The sequence below is a fragment of the Crinia signifera genome, chromosome 2, assembly GCF_055691185.1.
Source record: "Crinia signifera chromosome 2, ASM5569118v1, whole genome shotgun sequence".
In the NCBI taxonomy this organism is placed as follows: Eukaryota; Metazoa; Chordata; class Amphibia; order Anura; family Myobatrachidae; genus Crinia; species Crinia signifera.
Window position 1 is genome coordinate 392,028,940 of NC_139218.1, and position 14,020 is coordinate 392,042,959.

General features: G+C 49.3%; 1 protein-coding gene across 3 annotated transcripts in view; it reads right to left on the bottom strand.

Moving 5' to 3' along the window:
* Positions 1-14,020, bottom strand: part of GDPD5 (glycerophosphodiester phosphodiesterase domain containing 5) — a 120,930-nt gene that overhangs the window by 23,973 nt on the left and 82,937 nt on the right. For 2 of the 3 annotated variants that reach the window (XM_083170395.1, XM_083170394.1), the window contains exons 3-4: positions 12,962-13,065; positions 1,924-2,017 (exon numbers count right to left, since the gene is read on the bottom strand). In XM_083170395.1, the coding sequence (XP_083026521.1) occupies positions 1,924-2,017; positions 12,962-13,065 (198 nt within the window). The remainder of the gene's footprint in view (positions 1-1,923; positions 2,018-12,961; positions 13,066-14,020) is intronic. The other variant, XM_083170396.1, reaches the window with a different exon arrangement.

Here is a 14,020-nt window from a genome sequence, read left to right on the forward strand (position 1 = left end):
GGGGAGCTGTTCCTCCAGCAGACCGCAGTTCCCTCACTCGATCCATAGTAGCGCTATGCCGCCAACAGACTGCAGTACCCTCACATTATCCATAGGGGTGCTGTGCAGCACCATAGGATAGCTGTGCAGCACTCCTAGAGGATGCACACAGGTACTGCAATCATTAAGTGTTGCAAAATGCAGCACGCTTACTTTAATATGGTAAGACCCGGAAAGTGTTATTAATCTCTCGGTATACAGTGACCTTTTCGTGTTCCTCCAATTCCTCGGGACCCTCCCCAATAGCCATAATCAGATACAAACGCACCATGTGAGCAGCCATAATAATCACATGAATATTTATGACAGCGGCTGATGAATTGCTCTAATAAAAATGGGTACTTATGTAGTATCTGGGCTGCCGATTTTGTGATTGTATGCCTTACCTTAAGGCATACAATCAGATGCGATGCGATGCGATGCGATTCGATACGATTTTGCATAGGATTCAATGTTAAGAAGGTCCTGTTCTTTTCCCCACTATCCAAGTGGGCATAGAGTTGATTTTATATAGCGTGGCGAGCGCAGCGAGCCACCGAGCCCGAAGCGTGGCGAGCGAAGCGAGCCCCGCGAGGGGACGCATATTTCTTAAAAAGTATTCTGTGTCCCCTCGCGGGGCTCGCTACGCTCGCCACGCTTCGGGCTCGGTGGCTCGCTACGCTCGCCACAGGTTTATATCCAACTCCATGCCCACTTGGATAGTGGGGAAAGGAAAAGGACCCCTTTTTCCCATTGAATTCTATGTTAAAATGGACTCAGACCATTTTAACATTGAATCCTATGGAAAAATCTTGACCATCGCATCGCATACGATTTGGTCGCATGCGATACGATGCGATGCGATCCGATCCGATTTCTAAATCGGCAGCCTAGATACTACATAAGTACCTAAAAATGTTTTCCGCCAAAGGTTTAATCCAGCCGTGGTCAAGCCCCCGAGACAAAATAAGGCAGAATAATTACAGTAGGAGATTGCTGAACATTATATGAATATAAAATATTAACGATTAAATAAGCTTCAAGGTCCAAGCGCAGCAAAATAAAAAGTAAATGTTATTTCAAATACGTGGATGTTATTTATCACTGTAAGGAATGACGCTGCGTATAGCACTTCCATGGGGGAACACATTTATAATGTAAAAACAAAAAAACAGAACAATTTATCGGCCCGATCCATCAGCCAGCATAAGGGTGGCAGGGGCAATTTACTGAATTTACTTAGTTTTAATATTTTTTTTAAAAATGTTCTAAAAAAAAAGATAAAACGATCTTGCTAAAGTTTTCCCTTCTGCCTGGAACTCTTGGAGAAACGATACAGCAGACATACAAAACGGATATCGTTCAGTGGCCACATCCCGGAATGTGCGGTCATTGGTGACGGAGGGCTTCGATAATGACCCACAGGAGCATGCGTCGTTAACAATATATAGCGCGTAGCCGATAAGTCCCGTAGAATGAAACGCTGAGCGTGACCTCAAGACCGTTTGGGAATCACTGGTCTACGAAATGTTTCTCTTTTGCGACAACGATGTACACATGGTGGACATGGTGAAAAGGTGGACATGACTATGGTCAACACAAGGAAAGGTATTTTTTTATTTTACACTTTACCATATATGTGGACTCCGATTGGTAGCGGTCACGGTGCACTGGGGCTCCACGTTGTGCAGGTGTCGACAATGACACCAATAATAACACTTTTAAAAATAATAATAATTTCATGTGTCAAACTTTACCCAACTTTGAACTTGTGCATGTTGACCTTTTGGTACCGACCGAATATAAATAAAACACCCCTTGTGTATAGAGAAAAGGGACAACTACAAGTCCCATGACCCCCACCCACAGCGGCAAGCACAGGGCAGGCACGGCAGGCGGACTTACCAGGAGCGCTGTGTTGTAGGTGAACGCAGCAGCAGTAGTTAGCAGTATTGGAATGGACCAATCATCCCAGTGTCCTGTTCTGTTATATAAAAACCTAGAAGACAGAAATATATCATCAAGTTCAGGGCAATGACAAAAAAAAAAGTTTTTATAATCCAATTTTAAATGGCAATATTATGGTGGCTTATTTATATAGCGTCATCATAAACAGCGCTTTACACCATATAATGAGATAATTTACCTCAGACTCTCCCCATTGGGGTCTGCAGACAAAATTATACCAAACAGACACATATATGTTAAGGGTTAGCAGCCGACAAACCTGCCGGTGTGTTTTTTTGGCTGTGAGATTACCCCGGAGCACCTGCGAGAAACCGCTGAGAGAACATACAAACTCAACACAAATAGGGCCCTGGTCAGAACCACACTCCTGACCCCAGTGCTGTGAAAGAACAATGCTGACCACTGAGCTGCCCTTCAATGTACTATTCACACCCAAAACTATGGGCTAATTCATGTTTGTATGCAATGGGCGATTATCATGCAACGGAGCATTTAATCGTCAGACCGCTCCTGTGCTGCAATCACAACGCACAAATTTGCCACTGCAGTCTCGCAACAATGATGTCATCAATGAGCGATTGACAGGAAGTGGAGGTGTCAACTGGGAGTTCAAATACCAGTGATGGAGAGGAAACAGCAGCCCCTAGAGGACATGCAGGGAAACCACACAAACGCTACACAGGTGGGAATCAAATCAAGTCCCCACCGTGCTGCCACACTTCAACGGACATTAAATATGCTGCAGAGGAACACTCATATCTGCCATTAATACTCAACATACGACTGTCAATAGATCGACAGCATATGGTCGGTGGCCATAAGGTCAACACAAGCAAAATACTGACATGGCTATGGCCGACATAAGCAAAAGTGTCGATATGAGTTTTATTTGGGATTTCTTTCATTTTTTACCATCCACGTGGCCTCCTATTGGGAACGGTAACAAGGCACATGGCCCATAGCAAGGGGTTGCGGTACACTAATCAGGGGTCCACGTGCTCAGGTGTGGACATTGACATTTACAATAAGAAACGTGAAAAAACCTCATGTTGACATTTTAATGTGTCGACTTTTTACAGACCTAATCTACACCACACCCTCCCCGCTCGGAGTCTTTATATTACAACGCAATGCATAACATTTCCGGTTAGGGTTGCTGGGCTCCTGCCGGCACAAGGGCACAGGACACATGAAATATTACCTGATAATAATATACACTACATGGTGACTGACTCTACAGTATAACACCCCCCATGCTCCAGCCAATCAGCACCAATATGTAAATTGACAGTAAGGAGCTGATTGGCTGGTGCATGATCACCTTGTTCTTTATGGGGGATAGACATCACTTCTCCACGCTTCATACATTTTTACCCCAAAGCTCCACATTCCAGATGGTGACAGAACAGACCTGTCTCTGGCTGCTATGAATGTGGGTAGCACGTGAGCACCCTGTGCTATTATTGCACAGGCCACAAATGCATTGTGTTGTTCCCTTTGTCAGGATTACGTGTCTTGCGCACACTCATGTGACTGTTCTATATATATAAAAATACCAGCAAAACAACAAGTCTGGCATATGCCCCGGCACGCAGCCAGGGGATCAGGCGCTGCAGGTGTCTGGTGTTCTGTCACACAAAGACAATAACAACCAGTGTCCCCATTACGCAGAGGGACGTCACCTCTTACCTTTCTACTTGTGCACGCAGATGTACTACCCGTGGAATGCTGCGGAGAGGGTGACCTTGCTGCGGTCGCGCCAATCCACCCTCCCCGGCACAGCAGGGCCCTGTGAGACTCCTCATCAAGGAGTCTGCGCTGATCACGAGGATTTGCATAAAGACCTTCTGCATTTTGTTGTATTTACAGCTGTCGTGCATCTAAATGCAAGCTATTGTTCCCTGTTATCAGCCATTTCAGGCCGAGGCGAGTCGACTTGAATGATTGACTGGTCCCATTCTAAAAACTCTACATCAATTAACTCAACCTTAATATGTTCGCGCTAAACAAAGATTAATATGTAAATTCTGAATCGCGTTGATTCTGAAAAAAACTCACGAGACTTCTTTTTTATTGAAAAATCCATAATTTGTATATTGGGGTCAGAGATCCGCTCATAACCTCCGTCAGTAACATCTCTCCCCGGTGAGAGCGAAAAATGATGCTCTGTTAAAATGGGCCCTGGGTGGAATTTAATCTTCTAGTAAACAGGCCTGGACAAGGTCAGTCTGTCCCCTGTCCCGCCCCCTTTCTCTGCGGTGCAGCCCAGCGGTTACGGACACGTTGTATACATAGTGTGACTGAACATGCGGCTTCCAGGAATGTCCCAGGGCTGGAACGCAGCAGACCTATTTTGTGTCACTGTGGGCCTGACAGAGGACAGCCGGGTATAACCAAGAGCAGAGTTACTGGTCGCCGAATCGCACATGGCAGTGCGGTACCTTTCAGTCAGAGGTTAGCTGCTATTTATATAGGGCAGACATATTATACAGCGCTCCTAGCAGATACCCCTGTACTCATGACCAAGTCCCTGATGACTGGCTGGCTTGTTAATTAACCTGGGAATATATCAGGAGTGTCCACGTAACTTGCGTACAAACACCACCTTATTCCCCTGTGTAATAGCCGTATTACATATAGCACATTCACACTAATCTCTGTAAAACGATTGTAAACACAACTGCTCTGGGGTGCGAGATTGGTTAAATACCTAATTTCTCCCAAACCACATGCCCAGCGTACAATCTCACTGATTTCGGTAGCTCCTGTAACCTGGCGCCAGCGATGCACCCGCAGGTAATCTATATGCGGACATTGGCCTTTATTCAGATCTGGTCGCAGTACAAATTTGTTTGGAAAATGGGCAAAACCATGTGCACTGCAGGTGGGGCAGATGTAACATGTGCAGAGAGCGTTAGATTTGTGTGAGTTATTGTGTTTCTGTGCAGGGTAAATACTGGCTGCATTATTTTACACGGCAATTTAGATTTCAGTTTCAACACACCCCACCCAAATGTAACACTCTCTGCACATGTTACATCTGCCCCACCTGCAGTGCACATGTTTTTGCCCATCTTCCAAACAAATTTGTACTGCAATCAGATCTGAATAAGGGCCATAGAGCGTGTTTGTCAATGTGATTCTAGGATACATTAAAGTGTGATTACCTCGTATTTATTAACAGTACATCAACAGAACAGAACACAATATGCCCAATTATCATGGTTTATTTACATGGCGCCACAAGGGTTCCGCAGCGCCTAACAATACAAAACATTACCATAATCACTTCACAGACCATATGTCAGTATTTCACCGCAGACCCTGACCCAGGGGGCTTGCAATCTATATCCCCTACCACAGACACATACTGTATACACTAGGCTAATTTTTTTTGCCTTCATAATAAAAAAAGTTCTTCTTGAGCATCACCAAAACAGCGCTGGACTACAAATGCTATGGACAACTAGATTCTATTGGTTATCTTCTAGATGGTGCTAAATAAAGTAGATTCTGATTGGTTGCCCATAGTGAAAACCCACCTGAAAACTCCCATCTTGGTGAATAAACCCCTTAGAATCTAAAGGTGCCACCAGATTGGGGAAACGTACGCAGAATTTCAGAGGAATAAAACAGTCCCGATTCTCAGGGGTAGACCCACATTTTAAGATTAGTCGCTGTATGGCCCCTATTATTATCTAGTAGTGACCACCCGGTTCTGTGAGTGAGCTGCCATTCTCTAGGCCCGCCAGCTGTTGTGAAACTAAACATCCCAGCATGCCTTGCCATAGTTTTAACATTACCTAATAGCAAAACTGTGGCAAGGCATGATGGGACTTGTAGTTTCACAACAGCTGGAGGGTCATAGTTCGGACATGCCTGCTCTAGGCCTTAGGGCAAATAAATATCAAAATGGGAAAAAAAACTTCAGCAAACATGGCATGCTGGGAGTTGCAGTGCTTCAAGTTTTTTTAGGCCTCTTTCATGTGTGCCAATAGCAAGAACGTGCCCCTTGCAATGGTTTTGATGGGTTTATTGCTAGATGCTGCCTACTTCCCAACAGGAATAAAAGTTTTGCAATTGGCAGAAATACAGAAAAAAAAAAGTGCCTACACTATACAACAATCCACCCCCAGCGGCATTGCCCCGTCTGCTGCCACGTCCTGCCTTCCTCAGGGACGCTCGCTGCAGATCACTCACCGGTTATTGCAACGCTGGCCGGCGTGTCTGAATATTAATCAGCCCCCATCCATCTCCCAATCACTCATCCGAAGCCAGCGCCATCTCCGCTGGGGAGCACCCCTGACGTTCTATATATATATCACAGCTCAATCTACAGCGTTCCCGTCGTAATACCACGCAGAGCGCGCCGCTGGCTGATCAGCACCATTAAAAACCCCACCTCAGTGTAACTACGATAGAGAATTAATCTCATGCAAAGTGTAATCAAACGTCTAATTCATTAGCTTAGTATCACTAACCTGCCTTGTTGTAGCAAATCGTTACTTTATGAATATGGTCCTAGTGCCTGAGGCACTTTATGCAAATGAGGGCAGACTGAGGAGACCAGCGGAAGAAAGGAAGCCCCCCCCCCCCCCCCACATCTGTTATATTATAGATAGGAAGATATCATGGCTGTATGACCGACAAAGGGTTTCAGAGTCGTTTTGCAGTGTCAAATGGGGAGAATAGTCCTTTATGTCATTATAATCTGCGTCCCATGACAGAGGACGCTGTGTGGGCTGAACTGGGGCTATTCAGCCGATAACATCACCAGGAGGGAACCAAGGACCTGATTCTGGTGGACTCTAAACTGAGGGCCTGCATCGCTGCCGCCCGCCGTATCCCCTCGCATGTGCCCGCAGCGAATGCGGTCTCCAGCCTTCGCAAATATAAGTCCGTGGAGACGCATGTATATTTGTGGGCAGTGGGACGAAGACAGGGTGGGAGGCTGATGTCATGTGACGATCAGCCGCCCCCACCACTCCTCCTCCCGCCCACAATCCCATGGGAACCGTCCCGTGTTTTCATGAAATGCTGGGTGTTTCCATGGATGCGACTTGGGCCCGCCGCCCCCACACCCTGCTCCGTGCGAACGGCCCGGTCACTATGCAAGTCGCCCAATCCGTTTGCCAAGAGAGCCTGCACAGGAACATAAATCATTACATGTGCAGATCAGATCAGAATGACCCCCATAGTCCGTTAGCGCTTACTTGTTCCAAACGCAGAATTGGATTGAAGTCTGTTTATTGTGGCAATGATGTATTTAGCATAAACCCGCAGGAATCCGGGTACCTACATCCCACCCCATCCGGACCGGCCATACCTAGGTACTGCTAGCAGGAATCCGGGTACCTACATCCCACCCCATTCGGACCGGCCATACCTAGGTACTGCTAGCAGGAATCCGGGTACCTACATCCCACCCCATCCGGACCGGCCATACCTAGGTACTGCTAAGTAGGAATCCGGGTACCTACACCCCACCCCATCCGGACCGGCCATACCTAGGTACTGCTAGCAGGAATCCGGGTACCTACATCCCACCCCATCCGGACCGGCCATACCTAGGTACTGCTAGTAGGAATCCGGGTACCTACATCCCACCCCATCCGGACCGGCCATACCTAGGTACTGCTAGCAGGAATCCGGGTACCTACATCCCACCCCATCCGGACCGGCCATACCTAGGTACTGCTAGCAGGAATCCGGGTACCTACATCCCACCCCATTCGGACCGGCCATACCTAGGTACTGCTAGCAGGAATCCGGGTACCTACATCCCACCCCATCCGGACCGGCCATACCTAGGTACTGCTAAGTAGGAATCCGGGTACCTACACCCCACCCCATCCAGACCGGCCATACCTAGGTACTGCTAGCAGGAATCCGGGTACCTACATCCCACCCCATCCGGACCGGCCATACCTAGGTACTGCTAGCAGGAATCCGGGTACCTACATCCCACCCCATCCGGACCGGCCATACCTAGGTACTGCTAGCAGGAATCCGGGTACCTACATCCCGCCCCATCCAGACCGGCCATACCTAGGTACTGCTAGCAGGAATCCGGGTACCTACATCCCACCCCATCCGGACCAGCCATACCTAGGTACTGCTAGCAGGAATCCGGGTACCTACATCCCACCCCATCCGGACCGGCCATACCTAGGTACTGCTAGCAGGAATCCGGGTACCTACATCCCACCCCATCCGGACCGGCCATACCTAGGTACTGCTAGCAGGAATCCGGGTACCTACACCCCACCCCATCCGGACCGGCCATACCTAGGTACTGCTAGCAGGAATCCGGGTACCTACATCCCACCCCATCCGGACCGGCCATACCTAGGTACTGCTAGCAGGAATCCGGGTACCTACATCCCACCCCATCCGGACCGGCCATACCTAGGTACTGCTAAGTAGGAATCCGGGTACCTACACCCCACCCCATCCGGACCGGCCATACCTAGGTACTGCTAGCAGGAATCCGGGTACCTACATCCCGCCCCATCCAGACCGGCCATACCTAGGTACTGCTAGCAGGAATCCGGGTACCTACATCCCACCCCATCCGGACCGGCCATACCTAGGTACTGCTAGCAGGAATCCGGGTACCTACATCCCGCCCCATCCAGACCGGCCATACCTAGGTACTGCTAGCAGGAATCCGGGTACCTACATCCCACCCCATCCGGACCAGCCATACCTAGGTACTGCTAGCAGGAATCCGGGTACCTACATCCCACCCCATTCGGACCGGCCATACCTAGGTACTGCTAGCAGGAATCCGGGTACCTACATCCCACCCCATCCGGACCGGCCATACCTAGGTACTGCTAGCAGGAAACACCCGCACAGTACAGAGGCATCCTATCGTACCTCCAATGGGCATCCAGAACAGGACAGGGTCACTAGGTTGAACCTATTTAGGTATTTTGGATGACCACTTAAGGTCAACGCATAAAATCAGTCTGCATGGGTAAAGGTTGACAGGGTTCCAAGGTCGACACAATAATTAGGTCGACATGAGTTTTCACGTGTTTTTTTCTTTTGTCGCCGACATGCAGTATTTCATGCCCTACCATCCACTAGGTGGGAGAATAAAATAGTGTGCCAAGCGCAGCGAGGCACCGTGCCCAAAGCATGGCGAGGGGACGCACTACACTTTGACTGTGTCCATGTTGACTATGTCAACATTCAGGACAAAAAAAAACCATGAAAAAACTCAGGTCGAACTTTTGACTGTCGACCGAATGCTTGTGTCAACCTTCCAACCCGGTCGACCTCACGGGATGCAGTCATTTTGTCTACAGCATGATGGTCAACAGTCATTAGGTCGACACCATTAGGTCGACATGGGTCTAGGTCGACATGGTTCTAGTTCAACAGGTCGTTAATTCAACATTGTCTAGGTCGACAGTCAAAAGGTCGACATGGGATTTTTCACTGTTTTTTTGAGCCGACAGGCGGTATTTCATGCCCTACCATCCAGAAGGGTGTGGTGGGAGAATAAAATGGTGCGACGAGCGTAGCAAGGCACCATGTCCAACGCATTGCGAGCGCAGCAGTGCACTTTAAACTGTGTCCATGTCAACTATGTTGACATTCAGGTAAAAAAACAAAAACATGTCGACCTAGACATTGTCGAACTAACGACCTTTCCACCTATAACCATGTCTACCTTTTCCCATGTCGACCTAGACCCATGTCGACCTAATGATGTCGACCATCATGCTGTAGACCAAATGATCCCAACCCGACCTCACCACCGTCTACCTATGTCATGTGTGACCCAATGGATGGTAATCTAATATGGGTCGGCATCACATAACATGGGCCACAGCTGGACAGAACGCCAACCTTCAGAAAGACCCTCACTGTGGGTTCCACTCATATGTGAAGTCCTATGCAGCCAACCTTATACTGATGAGCCCAAGAAAGGCCCAAACAGTCCTTCTATCGATGTACAGGCCGGGTAAAGGAGAGGCTGAGGAAACTCTTCTTCCTGGCCTCAGTGAGGACGTCAGCTGGAGCCATCTCGACAAGTCGCCCAATGACCAGCTAGAACAGTGGTCTCCAACCTTTTTTGGGGCGGGAGCTACTCGAGACAAAATAAACCGCCTGAAGAGCTACTAAAAAATTTTAAAAACAAGAAATCTGCATAATAATCAAAAAATGCCCTTTACACATTATGCCACACACTGCAATGTCCAATGTGTCAAAAACATACCTCCCAACACTGAAGACAGAGGAAAAGGGTATACACATATACCCCACAGTGCCAGGAACATGTATGCCCCCACAGTGCCAGGAACAAGTATGCCCCCACAGTGCCAGGAACAAGTATGCCCCCACAGTGCCAGGAACAAGTATGCCCCCACAGTGCCAGGAACAAGTATGCCCCCACAGTGCCAGGAACAAGTATGCCCCCACAGTGCCAGGAACAAGTATGCCCCCACAGTGCCAGGAACATGTATGCCCCCACAGTGCCAGGAACATGTATGCCCCCACAGTGCCATGAACAAGTGTGCCCCCACAGTGCCAGGAACATGTATGCCCCCACAGTGCCAGGAACATGTATGCCCCCACAGTGCCAGGAACAAGTATGCCCCCACAGTGCCAGGAACAAGTATGCCCCCACAGTGCCAGGAACATGTATGCCCCCACAGTGCCAGGAACATGTATGCCCCCACAGTGGCATGAACAAGTATGCCCCCACAGTGGCATGAACAAGTATGCCCCCACAGTGCCAGGAACATGTATGCCCCCACAGTGCCAGGAACATGTATGCCCCCACAGTGCCAGGAACATGTATGCCCCCACAGTGCCAGGAACAAGTATCCCCCACAGTGCCACGAACAAGTATGCCCCCACAGTGCCACGAACATGTATGCCCCCACAGTGCCAGGAACAAGTATGCCCCCACAGTGCCAGGAACAAGTATGCCCCCACAGTGCCAGGAACAAGTATGCCCCCACAGTGCCAGGAACAAGTATGCCCCCACAGTGCCAGGAACAAGTATGCCCCCACAGTGCCAGGAACATGTATGCCCCCACAGTGCCAGGAACATGTATGCCCCCACAGTGCCATGAACAAGTGTGCCCCCACAGTGCCAGGAACATGTATGCCCCCACAGTGCCAGGAACATGTATGCCCCCACAGTGCCAGGAACAAGTATGCCCCCACAGTGCCAGGAACAAGTATGCCCCCACAGTGCCAGGAACAAGTATGCCCGCACAGTGCCAGGAAAAAGTATGCACCCACAGTGCCAGGAACAAGTATGCCCCCACAGTGCCATGAAAAAGTATGCCCCCACAGTGCCAGGAACATGTATGCCCCCACAGTGCCAGTTTCCCAGCACCAGCAGACTCACCAGTGCTGCTGTCCCCCTGTGCCGCTGCTGTCTAAGTCCGCTGTGTCCGGTGTCATCGTGTCATCGTTGTCGTCGTCGCCGCCGCCGCTGCTGCTGATTCCTCTCTGAGGAGAGGAGAGCACCGAGCGACTCTCCTTCCCCTCACTTCCTTGTGACTGGGCGTCCGTCAATCAAAACTCGCGCGCCGGCTCCTGATTGGCTGGTGGCCCGCGAGTTCTGATCCGCAGACGGCACAGTCAAAGGAATCCACAGTGAGGGGTAGGAGAGACGCGGGATGCGCTCTCCTCCCCTCAGAGCAGACAGGGAGAAGGAATGGGCGGGCGGCGGGCAGCTGGCTGGATAATGGGAGTGGCGGGCGGCTGGCAGGGGCAGAGTGGTCGAGCCACCCGGATCGCTGCCGCGAGCTACCGGTAGCTCGCGAGCGACGGGTTGGCGACCACTGAGCTAGAACATATAGAAGCCACGGTACTTGTTTCCTAGCACGGCCACAACGATCATAATCGCGGTCATCGGGGGTAAAATCGGGGCCATCGCATGCGCAAAAAAAATCGGGTGCGATGGGCCAGACGCGATGCCCGCGATTTCCCCATAGAGAACAATGTTAAATGCCTCAATTTACCCGCGATGACCACGATTTCCCATAGGAAACAATGTGAAATGGCTCAATTTACCCAAATTATCATAGGAACAATGGTAAATGGGCCAAAAACACCCCTGAACATTGAAATGTCCCCCCAAAAGTAGTTTACGCCACCACGCGATCAACGTGAACCCGAAGCGTGGCGAGCGCATCAAGCCCGCGAGGGGCGGCGGTATGCGTCCTCCAACCTTTTCATACCCCCACTATCCACTAGGGCGTGGAGTGAGAATAGAATAGTGTGGCGAGTGCAGCGAGCCACCGAGCCCGAAGCGTGGCGAGTGCAGCGAGCCCCGCGAGGGGACGCGGATACCTGTGAAGCCCGCGAAGGGACGCGTTTACCTGTGAAGGTATCCGCGTCAGCTCGCCACGCTTCGGGCTCGGTGCGCTCGCCACACTATTCTATTCTCACTCCATGCCCTAGTGGATAGTGGGGGTATGAAAAGGTCGGAGGACGCGTACCGCCGCTCGCCACGCTTCGGGTTGACGTTCAACGCGGGGTGGCGTGAACTACTTTTGGGGGGACATTTCACTGGTCAGGGTTTTTTTTTGGGCTTTCTGGCCCATTTACCATTCTTCCCTATGATGATTTGGGTAAATTGACCAATTTAACATTGTTTCCTATGGGAAATCGTGGTCATCGCGGGTAAATTGAGGTATTTAACATTGTTCCCTATGGGGAAATCGCGGCCATCGCGGGTGGACCATTTAAGCATTTTTAGGCGCACACGACGCGACCGACCCGATTTTTCACTGTTTTCAATGCATTTCAATGGAAAAATCGGGGGCATCGCGTCAGTCGCGTCGCAGGCCACTCAAATTACCCCCGATGGCCAAGATTTGTGGCCGTGCTAGGAAACAAGTACCGAAGCCACCGCCCCCTAGGAGCGGACCACTGTGTATTACCTCTGCCGGATGTAAAGTTATGGCGTACAGGGGATGAAAGCAGTAAATGTACTCACCAGTTGAACTCATTGTAGTCATTGTGAACTGCCCACCAGAAATAAAACCAGGTGAGGGTGAGGAAGAAGGTGAAGGTGAGGATCACAAACCACAGACGTTCCCACTGTTGGTATAAAGAGATGAAAATGACCATGAGTGGAATGGACGGTACTGACTTGGCCTGCCACTACACCTAGCAATGGCTGCAGGCGTTTCTCAGCTTGATCGGAAAAAAATCCCAGATTCCATATGGCTAAAATCCAGCACTTGCCAATGTTACTGCCTGTATTCTTAAAGAGGGCTAAACACTTTACAACCTAACGCTGACCAATCCCTAAATCAGCAGTGATGATCTTCAGGCTGACAGAGGGCCGGTAGGGGTCATAGGGTTGACAAAGAAAATAGAAAATGGTACAAAGACATGTAAAACGGAATTGAGAAGTGCTGTATTTAAACCAAAATGGAGCATATTAACCCTGAACTGACTGGGAAGATAGAAAAAGCAAAAAATATCTGCGCGTGTGGAGGAAGTCATTAATAAAACACTCTAAAATAAAGAAATGTGCAAAATAAAACCACATTTTAGGTGGCAAGTAACAGAGGGTTAATGGCGGAAAGCCTCGGCTCTCTGTGAATGTGACCCCAATTTTGTAGGACGTCAGACGGGATGTGAAATATTTCAGCAACTTGAAATTAACATTCTTTTCCGTCTCTACAAGCACAGATATCAATCGTTTAGTTGACCGGGACATCATTAAGATAAGAAATCGAGGTTACATTGCATTAGCAAAACACACGCTCTTATCCGCGGCCTTCACGGACTGCGCTGATAAAACATATGAAGAGATTGGAACGTCTCTCTAAAAATACAGTGTATCGCCTCAAAAAAAAAAAGTATTTTCGGAAGTAATGGTCTCCAGCGAATGCACAAGCTACACTGCCACAAAATGGACGCCCCCACAATTAGCATATGCGGTCCTTAAAAAATACAAGGAGGAACTGCGATGCAATGACAGTTTAAAAAGGAACATCGCAGCCATTGGCCGCAGTAGCCTTTGCAATTTCTCTATGCAATTATC